This window comes from Akebia trifoliata, chromosome 5 (assembly GCF_017979445.1).
Source record: "Akebia trifoliata isolate Shusen 1 chromosome 5, ASM1797944v1, whole genome shotgun sequence".
Classification (NCBI taxonomy): Eukaryota; Viridiplantae; Streptophyta; class Magnoliopsida; order Ranunculales; family Lardizabalaceae; genus Akebia; species Akebia trifoliata.
Genome location: NC_141379.1, coordinates 1,302,171 through 1,325,477, shown reverse-complemented (window position 1 = coordinate 1,325,477; position 23,307 = coordinate 1,302,171). Strand labels below are relative to the sequence as shown.

The 23,307-nt window shown below is 34.1% G+C and overlaps 1 protein-coding gene across 1 annotated transcript; it reads right to left on the bottom strand.

Annotated features, from left to right (window-relative positions):
* Positions 1-6,290: 6,290 nt before the first annotated feature.
* On the bottom strand, positions 6,291-13,862 carry LOC147400836 (CBS domain-containing protein CBSCBSPB5-like). Its single transcript, XM_086441870.1, has 15 exons — positions 13,622-13,862; positions 13,137-13,304; positions 10,521-10,689; positions 10,282-10,414; positions 10,017-10,187; positions 9,856-9,934; positions 9,624-9,737; positions 9,419-9,485; positions 9,194-9,299; positions 9,036-9,094; positions 8,216-8,325; positions 7,995-8,131; positions 6,896-6,981; positions 6,709-6,798; positions 6,291-6,608 (listed from the first exon to the last, which is right to left on the bottom strand). Exons 2-15 carry the CDS (start codon positions 13,262-13,264, stop codon positions 6,429-6,431), a joined length of 1,629 nt encoding a protein of 542 aa, XP_086297996.1. The 5' UTR covers positions 13,265-13,304; positions 13,622-13,862; the 3' UTR covers positions 6,291-6,428.
* Between the last annotated feature and the right edge of the window lie 9,445 nt (positions 13,863-23,307).

Here is a 23,307-nt window from a genome sequence, read left to right as displayed (position 1 = left end):
TGTAGATTTTTGCTTTGGGATACACAAGAAAAAGATTTATGATTTTGTAATTGCCAGGTCAGAGAACGTTAGAAAAAAAAAAAAACGTTGGATTATCATTAGTCTTCCTAGAAGGTCAGTAATGGTCTCTAAACACTATTATTTTTTTTTCCTCTTATCCAACTATATATGTGATGGAGAGCCTCATAAATGTATTTACCACGATAACGAAATGAATAAAACATTTATTATTCGCATGCGTAAAAAGGATTTATTATTTTAGTTAGCTTTCATTTTCAGGTTAGTAAACAATTTGTCTATTGTGTAGGTGGTTTCTCTTTGCCATTCAACTTAATCTTGAACCACATCTTTAGTCAACACATATATGATATTTTCTATTATTAAAATCAATATTATTTTTTGGATTTCTCTGTTATCGTAAAAAAAAAAATCCTTATTAGATCAATAAACTTATTTCTAATGAGATCAATAATTCATTATTGACGGGAATTGAATCCAGGTCTACGATATCATTGAGGTTCATCTTTCTCTCAATCTTTCAAAATCATCTACTTGAAGTAAATCATTCTTTTTTATGACATTAAATAGCTTAGATCTAATAAGGAAAACTAACTAAAATAATTTTTGAATGTGTAATTATTAGAATTTAATAAAATTGAATCCCATCTGATTAATTTTTAAATCCTAACTTGGTTACTATGCTTGTTCCACATTGTTCCTTAAGAGAAGCATATATATATATATATATATATATGACAGTGAATAATAATAAGTGCAAGGAATGAAGAACTAAATAAGTGGGTTAATATGGAGGGATTGTAAATTCGTTGGCAATATGTATACTCTAGTTCAAATCGCTTGGCCCAATAATTCGTTGATCCACCATGAAAAAATCTAACTAAATTGTCCTTTATAAATATTCGATACGAAGGAATAAAGAAAAAAAATATTTTTTCATTAAAATATTTATTATCAATCAATTTTATAATATGATTACTAGTTATTTGTGTCGTTCTCACTGTTGTAGGATTCATAGTTAATATTATTTATTGGATTTTATTGGGAAAAAGATTTGAACTCAATACCTTATTTTCTCTGGAGTGTGGTTGGTGTAAAATTTTTTCATTTTTAGTGAAACCTTAGTTAAGAGAACATTTTCCTTATTTGTGATAGTTGAAACATCAAAGATTCTTTCTTTTTCTTGAGAGTTGTAGAGATAACTTTCTAAATATTTAATCCCACATCGAGTAAATATTAGACTTATGCTCAACTTTTAAATATTCTCACTTTCCTACTTACTTGAGTACGAGAGAGAAAGAGACTAGGCCCCACACGCACATAGGGGCCCAAGTCACTATGGGATTGCAATCCATTGTACTCGGGGCCAACCCGTCAAAAACTCTTAGTATGTGTGTACGCATGCAATGTGCGCGTAAGGAAGGTCAAAACTCTGACTTAAGCCTCACATGAGTGCGCGTGAAAGGCTCAACCATTAGAATTAATCTTTATTATCGTTTGGATTCCCCAACATTTAGAAAAGGGCCAATAAAAGTCCAAAAGTCTCTCTCTTTAATTCATTGGACTGTTACAGGCTGCAAATATAAACTTCTATCTCTCTCTTCTGTTATTCTAATTCTCACTGTTCGTACACCGACCAATTTGATCAAGTTCATAGAAAGTCAGTTATTTTTTAGTGTGCGATTAACAAACTTGCGACTGTTGAATCTTGGAAATTGATCACCTGAAATCGACTGTATTGTGGATATCATCATAAAGAGTTGAATTTGATTTTAAGAACAACAACTTCTCCGTGTCTCAGTCACTCAATCTGATAAGTTCATTTCAATTATTCTTATATTCTGATTTATATAACCTTTTCCTGATTTAGATTTATACATTAAGTTCAACACTCACTAAAGTACATATTCATAGACATTAATATATCATTCATGTCTATGTTACATCACCACAATTCTAAATAGAAATGATGGTGGTAGTGCTTGATGAAAGTAGTGGCGAAAATATTCTATGGATTTGGATAAAAAACAAACACACGTTTTTATCATGGTTTGGTGTTTTCTTTTTTAATAGGATCCGACACAAATGCTGGTGGGGTCAAAAACTGTAACATTGAAATTGATTCAACTCAAATTATATGTTAAATGGCAAAAGCTGGTGCTGCCACTATTTGGGTCCAAGTATACGGTGGTCCAAGGAATGTTTTACAGAAATAGAAAAAGATTCCGACCAATCTTACTAAGTTAGTAAGGATTTCACTCTTACTAAGGGTCCTTGGACTCAACTTGTGGCATCGAAAAAATATGATCCAATTCTTCAGTGTTGTAGAGGACAAAATTCTATGAACTTTGAAAAAAAAAAAAAATTCATTTTTCACCATTAAATTTTTATTTTAGGTTCGAGAGTTAGGTGAAAGTTCTTTAACCGTCCATTTTCAAAATCTTGGATCAAGTTCAAAATAATTAGTTTTTGAATTTTTTGTTTTTTTTATTATTTTTAATTTGAGTAAAATGACCCTTTGTAAAGCTTAAAATCGTACTAAGTTAGTAAAGAAAGATTTTCTTATAGAAAAACATATTTCTTAGAGATCCACGTAGATATTACTTCTTGGGATCAATTTCTTAAAGAATCTCTAGGAAATATCTTTCCATCTCGACTGTTTTTTTGTGCGTGTTTCTTACAAGTCATTTTGAGAGCTGCTATTGGCACCCCAACTATTACATATTAATCTCAATTAAAAATAAAGAAAATAAATGAATGATTGAGAATAAGTAAAAAATGTCTACGGCGAGAATCACATTAAATCCCAAAGCACCACTCTTTTTAAAATAAAAGATAATTAGAAATTTTAGTCAATATTGAAGATATCCCTATATTTTCAAACTGAGGACAAGCCCCCTCACCTTTACCAAATGATAAATTAAATGACTTAAATACCCTTATCTTCAATCTCTAATAGAAAATCCCGTGATTTTCTTTTTGAAATAATTCGTCTTAAACCTTAAGATAGACTTTGAGATTTTATCTTCTTCAACCTTCAAATCTCTAACAAGAAAGGATTTTTGAAAAATACGCAAGTAAATTTGTCTATAATCAGACATCTTTAATCTCTTGGATAAAATTTTATACTCTCATCTTCAACCTAAATATTCTATTTATTCCAATCTCCAAATCTCAATAACGAGATATAATTTTTTAGTTAAGTAAAAGACGAATCTTGGATTTGGGTAGAAAAATCATAGATTTTCTTTTCAAAGAGATTAAAGAAGGGTGACGACGACAAGGAATATTTTTTTTTTTTACAGAAGTTGAAAAACTTGAAAATGATGGAATTGTGGTAGAAAAAAAAAATTCACATCGTACTAAAATACCATTAAAATTGACATAAATTCTCACATTATTGATGTGGAAGTGCACAATACTCATAAATGCTTTTCATTTACATCTAGATGAAAAGCATTTATTGTTCAGTACATACATCCATGTCAACAATGTGAGAATCGATGTCAAATTTAATTTTACTTCAAAATTTTCCTTTTTTTTTTAAACAATTTTTCCATTGAAAAATTTTCAAGAAAAAAATCAAGGGTTTTCCGCTATAGGTTGAAGACAAAGGCATTTTGATCATTTTATGTTAGTCTCTTAGAAAACGCCAAGATCAAGGGACATGTCATCACTATAATATTATCAAAATGTGGAGGGGTATGGACATGTTTATATCAACCTAAAAATATTTTTGGTTTTCTATTTCTGTCTTTTTCTAAATATAAATACCTTTTACCAAATATTAACAAATGTGTTAAATGCTAGTCATGTGCTTCTTCTCTTGTCGTGTGGAAAATATGCAGTCTTGCTTTTGATCTGTTTACGTCCAACTAACGTCGCTGTTGGAGAAAATTCGAAACAATTTCTACTAAAGAATTATCCTATGACTTACACGTGTCCACTTTCTCTCTCTCTCTCTGTCATCCTGGTTTCAATTTTCAATCTACATTAATTTTTTTTTGTACCCAATAAAACTTTTGTTTTCCTATAAAATTTGATGTACAACCAATTTTCTCTTTCTTTGTTATGTAATTTAAGCCTCCAAGGTACAGGTAGGAGCACCATTAAGAGAACCCATGTGCTCTCTAGCATGGTTTTAAAATTTGGTTTCGCGTCTCGTCTCTTTCAAGTCAGATATCGAGTCGTCTCGGATGAGTTTTTCAATACGTTTGAGACATCTTATTTTAAAATATGAAAAATATATGTGGGATCTTAAATATCTTTCAAAAAATTGACTGTCTCATCCATGCCTGATATCGAGATGACTTAAGCGATACATCTGGATCTCGGACGAGTTTTAAAACCATGTTCTTTAGTCTACCCCCACAAATTTTATATGAATAATGCTGAAGTGACCTCAAAGGTTGGTACCTCTTATCACACTTCTTGACATGAAAGAATACGATGAAAAGCGATAGGACCTAATATCATACTTTCACATCAAGAGGTACGATATGAGGTTCCAGCTTGAGGTCACTCCAGCATGACTCTTTATATGTATTAGGAGAAATAAGGATAATACTGAAGTAACATTGGGATTTTGGGGGGTGGGGTATTTTTGATGTGCAAGTGTGTAGGAACCATAAATGTTTTTTATCGAGATCTCAAATGTCCTCCAAAATGTTATTCAAGCACTAACTCTGAGAAATAAACATAAAATTATCATTCTTGGTAGTATACATCCGTGTTGGTGTCCAGCTTCTTGTTTGATGAATCTTGATAATAACTTATTATTGCTCGAGTCAAATTCAAGATCATCTGAAAATCTGAGATATAGTCTCCATAGAATTATTTTTTTGCTCACAGAATCCAAGATCCACCAATCACATGAGCCTACAGCGCGGGTATTGAATGACATCCCTGATTTACAAAACTACCGTCATTAGGCTTGATGCAGCACGCACGGGAGAGTTTGTGAGTAGTGTGACGAAAAATTTTATGAGCAAAAATTCACTCAATATCCATATAGGCCCATATCCTCATCTTTGACTCAGGCTTCCTCTATTTTGTATTTTGAGTTACGAAAAGTTTTATGGTCTCATTTGGACCTCAATTCATGTTAGACTAATACTTTTCTGACTCGAAAAGACTCACTTGGTCTTACACGGCTGACATGGCAAGGGTACATAACCGTTGATCTTTTCCATGTGTATCTCAAAGAAAAAGATCTATGGTTCTATGCCCTTGCCACGTATAGACCGAGTGAGTCTTTTTTAATCAAAATATTCATACTAAACCAAACTTTGACTTTGTCCTTATCTTATCTCATCTTTTAAAGTCTTAAAAAACCATGGTACAATTCATTGATTTATACCAAGGAAGGTCTGCCCCCATCGAAGGGTAATTAAAATTCCAAATAAAAGGTGAATATAAAGGACTTTGTTGACGAAGAATTTTTTGAACTGTTGTCTTACCAAATCAATGATCGTGAATAAAGGACAAAGAGCAAATACTCCGCACATACAGATTTTTCTAAATGCATCCAAGGGGCATTATTATGCATATGGCATCACAGTGGGCAATGAGGGAAACCAAAATGTTACCAAGGTGTGCCAGAGGTGTATTTCTAACAGGTTGTGCTGGAGTAACATTGAAATTGACTTTATTTGGGACATTGGTGCACACAGAACCATAGATGCTTCTAAGTTGTATCTCGATGAAAAACATATATGATTCTATAAACATGTCCACGTCAACAATGTTTGAAACAATGTCAATTTCAATGTTACTACGGCATTTTCCATTTGTAAATTACATTCATCTTGGTGGCTGGAGAGACTAATTTTCCTCTAAATATACACGACAAAATCATCGAACACCACAAAAATCAAAGTTTGCGGACAAATACGTTTTTCAGAATCATAATCAATTTGTCCAAGAAGAAAGTGATGAATAGGACACATACCAACTTTCCAGTTTGTCAAATCTGGATGGCTTATTCGATTTGTTTAAGGTGTAGGAAAGTGATGTGGTAGACCAAGAACTACCGAAATACATAAATAATTGGTTTAAGAAGTAACGGGATGACAGACTCCAATAGCATCACATGAAACTATGTCAAAATTGTCTGCACATATTAAGAGATTATGTTTAAATGATGCAATTGCCACCAATTGAAGTTAGTATTATAAGTATACAAAACCAAACATGGTCAAACTTCACAACCCTTTGTCTCCAACCAATCCCAATTTGGCCTTTTTCTAGGTGAAATTCTTGCAACTCAACTCTTTTTGGTTTTTTTTTTGTTTTTTAATGCAAGATATTAAAGAAAAAAAATAGTAATTTTTGGGATTTACAGCAGCTTCTTTCCGAGCTTTATTTTGCTTCTGCAATTTCTAGATGAGTTGGTAAGCATCTAAAACAAATCAGGAACTGAATCTCTTCAAATAAGCCAATACACCGAGGCCAGCAACTAGGGCAGCCCCCGCAGCTACGGTGCTATAAGCGGAAGCCCATGCATCTCTTGGTGCATAATCTAAACTTTCGGACCCACCACCCCTCCTACGGCCACCTGTTCCTGTATAATCTAGATGAAGCCTTAGACCCTGTTGGATGTTGTTGTTTAAAGTCAGAGTTCCTCGAGTTTGCACAAGAATCGATTTACGAATATGATTTATTATAAGAGATTTTTAGAATGGACTGTACCTTCCAACCAGCTTGCATGGCATGGTCCACAGCTGCTACAAGGTCAACATCTGAAGCAAGCACGACTTTGTCATGGTCTTCGTCCTCGTACTACAAAATACGGTCACAAATAAGAAAAACTATGGGCATAAATAAGGTACAAATAAGCAAACAATCCTAGGAAAAAACTGAAACATGTTCAAGATACCAGAATTTGTGGCAGGTGGTTGCGGTCGATGTCATCTCCCACCCTTTGAAGAATAGATGTTATAAGATCGGTCAAACTTCGTATATCTGAAATCAGTAGCAGAATTAAATGTCACTTCCATAACCTTCCAACATAGATAAACTACTACATGAAAGAAAAAAAGATATTGAGAAAATGAAAGGCACCTTTACCAGGTGGCACCTAATATTAGATGACCCATCTAGGCTAGGTGTCTCCTGGAACAAAAATCCAACACGACGCAATGAACCTAACCATTTCTATTTCTAGATTATTCTAATTAATTTGAATCACCCAAATAGCAGTAGCAGAATAGATCACACGGAATTTAAGACCATCCAACCATGTAAGTTTTATTAAGGTCCATGGGCCAAACTCAACCTCAAAACCTTGTCCATAAGGTGAGGGTTGTCTTCTCCTAATATTATACCGCACGGATTGAGCTCCCACCGGCGATGAGGGACTATTGTTCAAACACCCTCCCTCTCGTGGGATACCACGTGCATAGTCAGGGAAACACTTCCACACATCCACAAACAGACGGGCCCAGCTCTAACACCATATCAAGGTCCATGGGCCCAACTCAACCTCAAAACCATGGTCATAAGGTGAGGGTTGCCTTCTCTGTATATATCACACGGGTCAGGCTCCGACAGGCGACGTGGGACTATCGTTCTAACAGGTTTGAGCAAGAGAGACCATGTAGATGGAGTGGCATGTGCTAAGATGACCAAGACCAATAACAGCACATATAAGAAGCATTTTTGCACAAGTGGAGGGCTCTAGTAAGGGAAAAAAAGACCAAAAATTACATGGATGGAGATAATAAGGAGAGACGTGACTGAAGATATGGTTCAGGACAATTAAATTGTCAAATTGGATTCATGTTGCTGAACCCAGTAATTAAGATGGGTGTAGACAATTATGATAAGACCCTATAGATGGGTTACCTATCAAAGGATGGGTGCCAGTCCCTTGAAAGACAATCAAATCCAGAATTATGTAGATCCATCATTACAATCATAAGATAGATTACTCTGATCTCCTCATAAAATTATATAAATATTGACAGGTAGCATACCGCAGTTGAATCTGTGCATCCGTCCCTTTTTATCTTGAATCTTGAAGCCAAACGTACTTGGAAGGCTTGAAGATGGGAAAATAGATGATGATCTGCCTTGGTCTGTTCCGTCCGAAGCCAGTTTCATCGATTCCTCACTGAAATACTATTACTGATATGTAAGCAAATAAATGAGTCACAGAATCAGAAACGTGTGTTCCAGTTACATGAGAGTGTACAACCTTCGTGCCTCTTCATCATCATCCAAAGGACTCAATGTCATGGCAGAATCCCAAAACTTTTGCATCATAGTGCTGGTTGTCTCATTTCCAATTCCACCACTATTTCCCACCTAGTTTAGAGAGAAACCATTGGTACCCATTATTTCCCAAGAAATAAAAGGAAACATTAGCCTTCTTAACAGAAAAGAAGAAAGAAGCTAAATCCTAAACAAGTTTTGGATGAGTTAAGCTTGGATATTCTATTAGATATTTGAAATGTTTGTTGTACAGGTGCCTCAAATTTGTATGAATAATTCCACTTCAACAAAACGGTAACTTTATACTTGGAGAAGATTTTGGGGAAGATATACTAGCTATGCTAGACAAGAAATTCATAATGAGCAAACAAAAATACAAGGAAAGAAACCCAAAAAAAATTGCAAGATAGATATTAAAGAATAAAAGGAAATGCTTCCATCATTAAACAAGGATGACATCATGACAGTTCCCAGAAATAAAAAAAAATTAAAAATCCTGAATGGTATACAGGATCTAAAAATGCTGATCTGTATATAAAAACTATAGGAAAACAGTAGTTGACGATGATGATCAGAAGAACAATTACGGTTTTCTATCAATAACAGGAAGTCCCCCAATGGGGATACATTTCCCAGCTGAATATATGTGGAAAAAATGTAGACTTTCATGGGGCTTGCGAGTTGTAATTTCAGTACCATTGAGGATGCATATATGCAAATATTTCAAATCCTTGAAGCATGAAATCAAAGCCAGTCATGATTAGATCATCAATTGACCCCAAAATAGTACAACGATCACTTACTGTGGCTACAGCTGCATGGGTTACATGAATTACATCAATGACAGCAACAACAGCTCCATCTGTGCAGGACCAGCCAACCTTATCAGAAATTATAATGAGAAGTCATAAAGCTAAACTATATAATTTTTTCCTTTCTACTTGTTTGCGTGCAAAGATACCTCTATCAACAACAGGAAGGTGTAAGAATTTCCCATCATGCATAGTATGCAGAGCATCAACAATTGGTGTATCCACTGTTGCACATTCTGGATTTGGGGTCATAACCTGGTTATAAAATCCAATACTGGATGTGCTAAGAAATCATGAAAGAAAAGGCTCTACGATTACACGTTTTTGCTTTCAAGGAAATAATGTCTAACAGCACATTAAAATAAATGTAATACCTTCTCAACGAGAGTCGAATCTGGAGAAAGATTTTGTGCAATGACCCGCATCAAAATATCCTTTGAACTAATACAATTACGATAGAGAAATACTTTTATGGATTATAAAGTTGCACCGTAAGAAAAAAAATGTTAAAACAGAAATTTTCTTCTGAGAAGATGCGAGCAGATCTAACATATGAGATTTTGATCGAGAAGTACTCACGTTAATATTCCTCGTGGTTTGTTCTCAACTGTTATGACAGCTGAACTTAATCGAAATTCAAGCATTTTCTTTGTTGCAGTTAAGACAGAATCAGTTGGCGAGACTGTTACCATCCTGAAAATCGACATTCCCAGTCAATTCAAATGATGTAAAGCTGCATCCCTCCGTATTCCCCATAATAAATAGCTGGGAAAGATAACAAATAAAATTGACTAATGAGGATATTACCTACTTTGAATTTTCTGGAATGATAGTAGACAAAGAGGGCCTAAACATTCTCTCTCGAAGAGTTTCAATAAATGTATTAGGACCTGTACAGATAACGACATATAAATGTGATATAAGGCCCACAATTCTTAGAAACAAGACAGTAAATGTACAGAAATAGTCAACCAGATATTGAAGTCCCCCAATGTTTTTCCACTCCTTCAACAGCTGCTGCAATGGCTTTTCCCTTCTCAGCTGCTCTTTCCATGCGTGCAATGGCATCATATAGACATTTTGCTATATCAAGTAAAGCAATGACCTCTCCATTCTCCACAACAGGCAAATGTCTAAATTTTCCTGCAAATACAAATATTGGATTTAGATTCCAGGGAAAAAAAAAGTGGGCTCTTTAGAAAAGAAAATGGATATGATGATCAAGATCGTTAATTACCTAGAACCATCTTCTGCAGGGCTTCCACAGCTAGTGTGTCTGAAAGAACAAAAACTGGGTTCCTTGTCATGACTTTTGAAACAGGTGTATCCTCAAGATTCACTTCACGAGCAATGACTCTTGTCGCTATGTCCTTCAATCCCAAAAAAATTAGATAATAAAAAATAAAAGCAACTTCAGGAAATACTACTAAAGATTACTATTCCAGAAAAGATGCCACAACAGATATCAAGTCAAACCTTGTCGGTTAGGATTCCACAAAGTAAAGCATTTGAATCAGTTAACAACAAAGCATCAACTCTACGAGCAGCCATTCGACGGCATGCCTCATTGATACTCGTACTTTCAGGAATTGTCAGAGCCTTTGACAGCCGCAATCGTTTTACTGTACGCTCACCAGTTACTACTCTGCTCTCGATACAAGGAAAAAATATAGAAGTTGTTACCAGGAATTCATTGTTTTACATATCTTCTTCAGCCCTAAGGAAGCCAATTTTTAACAAATAATCCTGTGTGTGCGTGTTTTGTGTGGCATTTGTGTGCATTTGTGCATGTGAGGTCGTGTTTTTTGTTGGAACCATTTCTACACCACAGATATGAATCATGAAAAATTGGACCAGGTTGTAAATTATTCATAAGAAGAATACAAGGAAGCACAAAAAGGCAGTAATTTTCTGAATAAATTACCAAACCTACCATATATATCAGACATTCATGGAAGATAACATCTCAAGCATGAATCAATGTAATCTCCAAAACAAGAGGCTTTACTTACTTAACCCTCACTTTTAATTACATTAAATTTACAAGGGTAGAACTGTCATTTTTTTCAACTCATCATAGTCTAAACCTTACCGTCAGAAACATGGGTTCTATTTCCCAATTTATAAAAGAGCAAAGAAGTATTTTTGGATTCACTTATATAAAAATGGTCCAATCCCTCTTTTATCTCAAACAACTCTTCTCCTATTATTCCATGCACAGTGTGCACGACTATGGTAAGCTTCTTTTTTCTTTTTGAGTGGATGGCTATAAGATGGAAGTCTATCCTGCATCAGAAGGCTGCACTTTCCACTATTCCAAACATATGCAAGACGCTTCCATCTAACTTTTCTTCACATATCATTGATGTTGTTTCTGTTTTGTGCAATCTTCTCCACTACAAGGACTGAAAGGCAAGTGCTTCCATTAGTCACCCACGACGTCAAAGTTTCGGCATTGTCACTCCGGGTGTGAGGATTGAAAAAGTCGATTGTGGAAATCAGGTTCCTTTGTTTCCATTTCTAAGCCCATCTTGCACAAGATTTTGTTGATCATTTTTCAATAAAAAGGCTTCCAAAGTTTGCAGCTCAAAGATCTTGAAACACTACAAAGAAACTAATCATCAAATATGCTGGTTTTGGAAGGTATCTGCGTGAATGTTCATCATTAGTTTTTCTGTCCTTTATGTCATGAATTGCTTTGTGGGTTAGACCTTCTACTCTGGTAATTCAACAAAAACTTCGGTTGAATTTATCGTCTTGTTCAAGGGCTTGTTTCATTGAATATGTTTAAGGAAGTCAGATCTATGACGCCTCTAATGTGCTCAGAAGTAACTTACCTTTGGATTTCCAAGTTTTTAAGGAAAAAATGCTGTTATTTGCTGAAAATATTACTAATTCTACTTTATATATCTGACAAGTGTGCTAGTGCGCCCAGCAAGATACAGACATTAAGGCGTATTACACTACGCGCTCTACTAATATCTAGTTCCATACCGTCGGGCGAAAGGAGATGAAAGAGAGGATCTGCAAAAGAGGATAAGAGAATCACTGACCCAAACTGTTGAATCCTAATCACAACCTGACATGCTCCAGAGGGGTCTACTTACAACTAGTTTAGTGTAGGATGTGCAAAGTTAGTTATAGAAGAAGAAAAAAAACAACCAGATTACAAATATAGAAAACTAAGGGTGCATATCCAAATCCCTAAACTAAAACAGTGGTCTCCTTAAGGTCTTAGAACCATAGCTCAGTCGGTTTGAAACATTGCAAAACAACTTCGAGGTTGTGGGTTCAAGTCCAACTTACCCATATATATAAAACGGTATTCCTAAGCAAGTAAGAAAAGAAAATAACACAATGAATCTGCATGCCACAATAATATGGTATTAGAGAATCTCGATGGCAGAATTGATAATATTCTGATCTTCTGATGGGAATTCGTTATTTGAAATCTCAAAGTGGCATCATTAACAGCACAATATGAGCATTTGTAACTTCACAACCCTTTGAAATGTAACCACAGAAAAAATTAAACTCGTTAGAATCTCAGATATTCATGAACAAATATGTTGATGAAGGGAACTTTACATTCATATAGAACCAACTTTGTTCAACTTCACCACTCGTGCATTCATGGAGAGGTAAGTCAAATTTTGGACTAGTAAAAAAAACCCAAATATTCAATGGAAATATTAATTTGAACAGACCCTTTAGTGTTGTGAAATGTGCCTCTTTGTCTAATGGAATCAATCCGACCTTAATAATTGCTATAATCATAAAACAGAACAAAATTCAATAAAGTTTAGAAAAAATGAAAGCAATTTATTAAGATAAATGGATATTAACAATCTTCATAGCTAAAATAAAAAAGAAGTAATCAAATTCAATTTTCAATCTAATGGTCCAAAGGAAGCAACCAATTTGTCCTCAAATGGATGGAAAAGAGCAGTTCAAGCATTACAAACCTCAAAATTAGTAAGCCGATTCATCCAATAACAGACCAATCGTATCAAATACAATGATAAAGAAACAAAAAATTTCCATGTATAAGCATCAAAAGCATAACAAAAACAAAATATCTCAATAGTTTACGTGGCACGAGACGACACAGAAGATCTCCGTGCAGCTTCAATGCCTCCATTCTCCAAAGCTTTCTTCTTCGCCAGGGACGATGAGTGGGTCAGAGTCGAGCTCTTCTTAGAAGAACCTCCACCACTCATCTTCGTGGATTAAACGATTTATTCTCCGAAAAAATCAACCCTATGCAACAAAAATAATCAATCCTCAAATAGAATTATAGCTCATTAAATGGAAATTAGCTACCAAAAAAAAAAAGAAAACAGCTTAATCTTCAACAAAAATAAATCCTGTTCAAGCAAACCCTAGACAAACAATCTTCCTCTTGAACAAGATCCATAAACAGATTACAGCAACAAATGAAGTTGAATCAAAGTTTCATTTATCCAAAAACCCTAAAAAGAACAACTCTTCTTTAACAGAAAATCAATTTGATTCCAGCTATGGAGGAGGAATGATCAAATAAACATGGAAAATCAATCAAATATATGGAGATATACCGGTCGAGTGGTCGGAGGATCTGAACGACCGAGGTCGGGATTATAACCGGAAATTACAGCTCCGGCGAAGAAAAACCGACCGACGAATCGTTTCTGGTTGAGAACAAGAACCCTAACGGATAGGCGACAAATTTCAATGGAGCGGAAAATTTCGCCAAATTTGAAAAGCGAACGAATACAATTCTTGCACGTCAACGAATAACAGAAAAAGTTCCAGTTTTACAGGATACGGATGAGCCGTTCTTATTTCTTTCCTCCACATTTTTATACCAAAATTTAAAGTTACCTTAAGTAACCTTTTTATCCTTTTTTTTTTTTATTTTTTTTTTTTTAATGAGTATCGACTATGGATTATGGAAAGGGTTTCGTTATGCATTAAATTAACCTTGGAAATTAGCACTTGAGGCATTTTATATAGAAAAAAAAAAAAAGAAGGTATTTTTTGAAAAAAATAAAATGCATTAGTGTGTAGGATATTTCTTGTTAGATATCAAGGGTTAACATGTGACATCTAGGGATTCAAGTTTGGTATAGAGATACGAGGGTAAACTCGATGACTCGATCATAAACTAATCATGAGTTTATATTTAAATTGGAGAAAATCAACGATTAGATCAAAAGGGGTTAAAATTCTGGTGAGGGAAAGTTTCAAAAAACGAGGAGCGTATGGGGATAGGATATTTACTAGATACATTTTAAATCACCAATGAAGATCTATCTTTTAGATTGAATAAGAGTCAAATCGATTATAAAATCCAAAGGGATCCTAGGATTTTATCTTAATAAATAGATGGACAAAGGTACTAAAAGACATGAGTTATCTCCTTCTAAATTTTACACTATTTGTATACTAAGATTTTGACTTGAGCATGAAAGAGATGTTATTGCAGGCACACCCAGAGGCATAAAGAGAGGATATCGTAAACCATCATCACAGATCTCAAGGTAATGTAAGTTTTTTGCACTTACAATTTGGTGTCGTCTGTAAGATTCAAACATGGAATCACGAAAAATCGCGTAATAGGATTTTCCAATATCAACGTTTTGCATATGTAGGGTTTTTAGATCTATTCTTCTCGAGGGATAGATTATGCTTTGAACAATCCAGACATTTATTTATTCGATCATGTGTTCTTCAATTTGAAGAACAAACCAGTTTTCATTCTTTAAGTAATTAAAAATTAAAAAACATTCCTAATCGGATTTGAAGAGAGGATTTTGTTTTATTTGATTTTCTTATTGTGAGATCTCTTTGAAAAACGTCAAAACAATGTTGAGATTGAATCGGGGTTGCCCATTGTTTTATCTAATTTGGGCTCTCATGAAACCTTAGATTTGAAAAATGGATCTAGATGATTGTTTTAAAAAAATAAAAAATCAAAGAGCTAAAAGAGGTCATATAAGTTGGAAAACAACTTGCTTTGAAGTATCATCTGGATTATGTAAAAGGAGCTATCCAATTTTATCGTATGAATGGAAGTGTGTTTGTTTCAATTTTTTATCAAATAAGATTCATTTATGGGGGTATAAATCATTGTTTTTTTTTTCAAGAAGCTTCTTATTTGAATTTGAAGTTGTCAATTAGAGAACTTGATTTGAGTTTTAATGGTGTTTTTGGGGGTCTCTTTCTATTAAAATTCTAAATTGATTTCTCTTTAAATTACCAAAGATCTAAAGAGTCTAATTAGAATTTAGGTAAATGGCGAGGTATGATATTTATTGTAAAAATTAATCTTTTGAGTTTAGTCCCATATCAGACATTTATTGTCTTGTCACTCTCCTTATAAAATCCTGAGCCTCTCTACTCGTTGCTAATTGAGTGTAAGTTGGACGTTAGAATTTATCCTAATCCCAACTTTTGTTATATAAAATAGTTAAACGAAATATAATAGAATTATAAACATACTTTTTTATAATAGCAATAGTATAAATTGATGGTAAATATCTCTATTTATTATTTCATTAAAAAAAAAATGACTAAATGAGTATTAAAAAAATACACGCCATGTCTGCGTGCGTGGTGGAGACGAGAGAGAGAGAGAGAGACCGCATAGGCCAAGTTGCAGATAAGGGGAAAAAATGAGGTCACATTTAATTGAAAATGGGCCCCATCTGCATTTGTCAGATCTCCATTTGATTGGATAGGATTTTATGTCATCCAGTCCAGAGTCTCCAGATTATATGATTCTGGCTTGAGATGAAGACTTTTTTAGGTCCCACTGCATTTTTTTTTTCCTTTTTTATTCCACGCGTGTATTGTTGTCAATCTTTACCTGTCCTATGGGTAGGGGTATCAATGGATACCCACTTAATCGAAACTGAACTAAAATCAAATCGAATCGAATCAAAAATAAAAATTTCGATTCTAAATATTTTTTTATTAAAATTGATTAGAATTGAGTCTAAAATGAAATCAAATCGATAAAAATCAGAATCGTTAAGTTTTAAAATAAATAAAATCGAAATCGAACCATGGATACCCGGAATTGATTTATTTTGTCATTTATTTTTATATTATAGAAGACTTAAGGTACTTTTTATTTCAAAATAAATATATGTTATATACAATTCTTCAAATTTTCACATAAATTATCAATTGAAATTTAAAATAAGTTATTCTTCTAAAAATTTATTATTTTTAACAAAAATAAATTTTTTATTTAAAAAAAAAATCATTAATTTGTATCTTTAGTATAATAAATTATAACTAAGTTAATAATTTTGTTGATAATATATTAATTTTTTTGTTATAATGATTTGATATATTTTTTTTCTCATTCGATTCTTGAGAATCAGAACTGATGGGTACCTGTGATTTTTGACAATTCCGATTTTAGTTTCATTTATTTTAAAATCGAATTCAAAATCGACAACAACTAGAATCAAACTAATATTAATGGTTATAGTTCTAAACTCCTCAAGAACCGAGCCGACCCATTGACACCCCTACCCATGAGTGTTGAATTTAACACGTAAGAGAGATTTACCGTTCCTGACGCAACTCTATTACTACAAAAACTCCCTACTACCTTGCTTTAACAATCTTGCTACTTTGAACGAACCTTATTTTATAAATCAGGCTACCATGACTAACTTAGTAATATTTCAAATCTTACTAACGTCAATTGGACAGTAAGAATTAACTTGAAAAAAAAAAAAAAAAAACTTTGTAGGCATCAATCATGTTTTTTGGATGCCAAAAATTGATGCGGTTAGAATCCAGTCCAATGTATGTTACGTAATAAATTAATATATATGTGGATTCCACTCCATGGTTTGCTGGGTGACAAAATTGTTAAGGTAGGGTTTGGTGAGTAACAAACTTGATTTCGAGTTGTCAGAACTCGAAAAGGAGTGTTTTTAATAAAAATGCAAACCCTTAATTGATTCTCAACAGCGTCAACTCCAAATAAATAATAGGACACCTAGAGCCAGAAAACTCACCCGCCAGGAAATCTGTATGTCTTCTCATCTCGGTGCTACACTGCTATCTGACTGCAAATTGGATCCTAATTATGGTTTTAAAACTCGTTTTGACGTCTCACCTCATCCATGAATTAGACCGAGTCATTTCGGATGAGTTTTCCAATACATTTGAGTCATCCCATTCAACAATGAAGAAAATGAACTGTGATTTTAAATCTTGTCTAATACATTTGACTTGTCTATCCGTCTTGTTCGTGAATGATACCGAGACATATCGGACGAGTTGTCTCGGTCTCGGACAAGATTTAAAACCATGATCCTGAGTCTAATAATAATGACTTACAAAGAGAAATGATGACAAAAAAAAAAAAAGGCTTTGGGGCAAAGGCGAAAGCATACCATTTTGTAACAATTAAAATAGCTTTTAAAAAAATAGAGAACAAATACATCAGTTCCCAAAAGATGAAAGCCATTCACTTTCTCTACTCAATAAGTTGAAGAATTCTAATATTCACAAACACCTTTAAATTGTCTGTCTTCGACAGATGCTGCTGGAGAGTGGGAGGAGGAGGAGGTTCAAGCTGCTTCTCTTTCCTATAATTCTACTTCACCAAAAATTCCATGCTGCAACAAGAAGTTATATTCACAGTCAATATAAAGAAACAAACATGTAGTTGGAAACTCTACCGAAGCTACAGTTCAAGATTCCCTGGAAATGGTAGAAGCAGAATCTTTTCTACATCACATATTCTACACATGGAAGCAATAGATTGATATAAAATAGAAGAAATATACTGGGTTAAAAGTGAATAACAAATCAGAGCGCGGCACTGAATAACTAAATTCGTCAAGTGTCATGAAAATAGATGAAAAACAGATCAAATTCACAAATATTATTGTACTGGCTTGCTCTACTTGGAAGGTAATCTGCTCAAACTATCATGAGCACGAGTCAATCCTTTGCACTAGTAGGGAGATGTGTTATTATTTCTTCAATCTTCAATATGACAAAAACTCAACTACCCAGGTCGGTATGTAAACACCAAACGTTGTGAGATTGACAACATGCAACTCTTGCAAGAGGATCCACTCATGAAGATTATTTGCCTAATTGGGGTCATGAGCTTGGAGTAACTCCTACAGTTAAAACGAGAAGCTAAACCAATGGATGATTCACAAGATCAAGGCTCTGATTAAACAATATTTGGTGCCGGTTTTTCCACTGAAACGTGAAAAGGCACGAAACATTGAACCATGCCTAAAAGGAACTTAAACCATCTTCCCCAAGTAGAATCTACATGTCAACTCTTTCCATGTGGTTGCACACCCAAACTATAGTCTTATCCCCGTTCTTACATTGGTGACTATGTTGGGAAAACAATTCACATTGTGCATCTCCTTGAGAACCGATCAATCAATAACGAAAAAAATTGGATCATGGAAACATTAGACCCAATGGATGGCCCTATCACATTCCTTAAAACAGAAATTTCTCAACAAAACCATCAAGGGGAGGTAACAACATTGACTGGGATATTTGTGTTAATTGAAAGCAACGCAAGATCATCATCACCATCATCATCATTTAAGCCTTAACCCAAAGATTTGAGATTGCCTAAATGAATCATGCTCCTCCATTCAATTCTATCAAGATCCAAGTCTTTTGTTATTAAAAGCATGTACATATCTGCTTCACTACCTTAACCCACATTGTTACGGGCCTTCTTCTTGTTCTTTTAGAACCTTCGACTTGCATATAGCCTATTAAGGCAACACAAGATATGGGACATAATAAGGCACATACGCCAAAAGTTTTGTTACTAGCATACCCAACAGACATCCATGGCTGTGTATGAGACAAACAGAGAGCTTGAGCCACGAGTAGCCTGGCTTTAGTACCACAACCATCATAGCTGAGCACCACGGGACTTGACACTCTTCATGATGAACCAGCATCACAGGAGCCCGCCCACGTCAACAGAAATATCTCTAATTAGGACGATATTGTCTGGCAACCAAGAAGATACGGGCGTGATCTCCAGTTTTTATTTTTATTTTTTTCTAATCATTTTTAATCTACATGAGCCCGCCCGCGTCAACAGAAATATCTCTAATTAGGACGATATTGTCTGGCAACCAAGAAGATACGGGCGTGATCTCCAGTTTTTACTTTTATTTTTAATCTACATCAATCATGTATCTAACAATTGAAAAAAATCAATTCAACGTAATCAGAAAGACAAGTTCATAGATGCAGCCAAATAGGAAAAAAATCATAAATTCTTCTCTCTTTTTTGTTCCAGTTTGTGTGGGGTAAAGCAGGAATTGAATCCACAACCTCATTGTTCAGTTAGTGAGCGAAATAATAAAAAATAATTAAAAAAAATCTTCAAAAAGGAACGAAAACCGTTACCAGGCATCTTCTTCCGCGAAGAGGGGCAAAGAATCGCCCGACCCAACCCAGACAAATTGGAAACGATTCCAACCAGGTAGAAAACCATCACCAATCCAAGAACCCAAGGCATCAATATAAATCCAATCACGAATGTCACCAATCCACAAAGCATCAAAGCCACCGAAATCCCAATAAACAACGAAGCGAATCCAGCCGGGGACACCTGTTTCATCACTCTTGTCGTTGTAGCTCGGCTTGAAGAAGCCATGATTGGAGGATTTGAGATAGGAAAAGTAAGAGGAGATTGAAGGATACTGAGAATCAAAGCGCAGAGTTCGTAGAAAACCCTAGATTGCTGATCTTGACTTCTCATCATCTTTGAAACAATTGATGAAGAAACCTTAACCCTAACCCTATAAATTCAGAGAAAAGATGCTAAAGAGCGCAAATTATTTTGAAAGTTTTTTGGATCTTTTTTTTATCCGATCGAAATTCGAGGAAAAACAGGACAAATTTAGAAACTTTAGATGGGAATGAGAAAGTTCAAATTTTTTCTGAGGCGTAGATGATCTAATGTTTGCTGATTGTTCGTTCACGAGAATTATAAGGATTTTGGAACGTACCCCCTGTGTTTTCAAACTGATTAAAGCTCCTAGACCTCAGTCGTCTACTATAGACTAATGTAAAATGTACTAGATGCCCTCATTTTTCTTCCCAAAGCAATCATCATAGCCCATCAGCCTCTAAATAAATTATTTTTAATTTATTGAAACTCATCTCCACTACATCATTTTCAATCTGTCCTTAATATCGTCAAGAAATCCCTTGATTTTAAATTTCATGGTTATTTAATATTCTATCTATAATACCAGGGTTGAGTATGGTTAAAATGTTTTACCAAACAGGTTGTCGATGCTTGATTGGAGGGAGGAAAACCAAGATTTTTTAAATGATGGAGTACAATTGATATTCGATGATTGGCAACTAGTTGCTTTCGTAAAGTTATAAAAAAAAGAAGGTTTTTGTACTTTCTTTATAAAAAAAAACTATGAATATTTATTTAATTATGGGTGGAAAAATTGAGATCTTACTCGACATAATCGATTTTTTGTTGCATGTGACTAAACTAAACTTTTTTTTTCAGTTGAGCCTCCATTGGGTTTACTTCCACATTTTTATAAATGCATTATTCGTTTCTAATTCTATTATCTGATCTTTTTTTAATAGGTAAGTTGACTTAAACTCACGAACTCAAAGTTGTTTTGCAATGTATCCAACCAATTGAGCTATGGGTCTAAGCCCATTTTTAAAATCTTTTAACTCATCCATCACAATATCTTCATCTTTACTACATTTAACTTATTAACATTTTGATTTTTGATCATTGAAAAATTCAACTCAACAATGCACAATTTGATTTATTCTCATCTTATATGAATTTTTTTTTTTTGATTTAATTGCAATGCATTAATTTTATAATATGTAGAAAGTAGAAACACTCTATTACTTTACTAATTAATTTTAATTTTATAGATAACATTTTCCTTAATTATTCCATCATTATGTGTATATCAAAATCAAGGTAAAAATATATATATATATATATATATATATATATATTATTTGTGGATATACCAAAGTTTGTTTGTGCTTATGGCTCCGACATCCTCTTTCAAGTTAAGGGGGGAGGAAAGACAATAAAATTGAAGGGTATTATTTAAAAGAAAGAGAAGAGAAAAAACATTATATTTAAAAATTCATTAAGATTCGTAGAAAGATTAAATCTCAATCACTCTTTAATTGATGAATAAAGGAGTTAGGCCCACTCTTGACTGTAACTATGAATAATCTTCAACTAAATCGGTTTTGTTGGTCTAGTATTGAATTACCAAGTTGTTTACCACATACAAAATCAAAACATGACTTCTATTTATTATAAGTGAAGCTCAAATAATAACACTACTCGTTGAATATATAGTTGAGATGCTAGGAGTTCTTAAGAGGAAAAAAAAATTTATCTCTAATTTTTTTTCCTCGGTATCTCAATTATTTGTTTAATAGAGAACCTCAACCACGAGTTTAAGTTAGAAAAATTCCTAATTAAATACCAGAAAACATTAGTCAGGACAACATTCGAGGCTCTCCATCAAATGAACTATTGAGGTGGGATAATGACCCTTGACTCAACCAGTTGCACATAGGACTTCTCGATGGGTTTGTATATGTGACCATGGGATTAGTCTTACCCATAGAAGGGTGTGAGTTGACCTCAGTAGGGGACACACAGGAGACATCTTGATGTGGTGGTGCACGCATGTTCATAGATGCTTTTTTACTCTTGTATCTCGGAGAAATGCATCTATGGGCATGCCCACACCACCACGTCAAAATGCTCCCCCCCCCCCCCCGGGCACCCACTGAGAAATATTTTAAAACATATGGTGGGCCCCACTCATCACAGGCATATGACAATCACCCATTGGTCCCACGCAGCCCATCAAATACTTTCAAGCCCTGAAGTGATCAAAAAGCCATAGTCTTAAAACTCCAAAACTTGGCTTTGTTTGACATGGATGTCGACCAAGTCGAGTCGAGTAGAAAACCCACGAGTCAACTTGGATGAGTTAAATAAAATATATTCATTTATAAATACTTAAAAAATATTTTTTAATGAATAAATTTTTAACTAGAATCAGTTTTTGACTCGATTTGATGCATTTTTTTTAGCCGAACTGGATCAATTTGATGAGTTGATGACCGATTTTCTGAATTGAGTTGACAAGTTGGTTCCATCAAAATCTGGTGACGAGTCACCTCAAAATCATAGTACCCAAGTTCTTAGATGGGAGGGGTTTCCTAAATTTGGAAAGATTTCAGGCAAAGGGACCGGTATCTTGAAGAAGAATTGGGATCCATGGACTCATGAAAATGAACTTATATGTTCACACACTATCTCAATCGTGTATATGGGAGATATAACAGATGAGATTTATATTAGAGATCCATAATATATTCTCGGGATAAGTCGTTCATATCAACTGTTTGATCTCACACATACGGTCAGGATTATGAGTGAACATATGAGTTAACTTTTCTTGAGTCTACGGAACCCGATCCCTTGATGAAATCAAGTATAAGGGATATTGTCAAAAAATCATCAATATTTGGGAAAATTGGCAATTTTTTCCTTTTAATCACCATTTTCAAGAAATTCATCGATTATTGAATCATTAGTTTTCTAAAAAATTGGCTTTTTTTCAAAAATAAATCACTGATTTTCTCGAGTCAGCCTATTAATCGGTGTTCGGCCATTTTTTGATGAATTTAATTATGTAATTGATCAAAATCCAAACAAGTCGAGTCGACTCGGTTATGTTTTGAGTCAACCCAATGGTTTTAAAACTATGGCCTAACGAGTAACGACGACTAAACCTATTGTTGAATTATTTAGATCACCAAGTGGGGCCGGCATTGGGTTATTGGCCAAGAAATATTTGACAATTGTTGGATGCATATCAATTGATATCAAAACTTTGATGGGTCGCACCATATCTTAGATTTTCTCTTCTAATAAAACAGGGAAAATGCTATAATTTGGGAATTTACACGTATGCAAATAACAATTTAGAGAACAAAATATCACTTATCTGACCAAGCACAATAATTATAAATAGTTTAAGGTAAGAAAATCTGACTCAAAAAAATAAAATAAAAAAACAAACAAAAACAAAATTTGGGTTTTTGTTTTTTAAGCTTAATAATAACCTTTTTACCCTTTATTAAGGAATGTCCACTCGAACAGAGTTGTTAATTTGCACTAAATTTAGACTAGTTTCTAAAATCAATTTATTTTTCAAATAAAAAA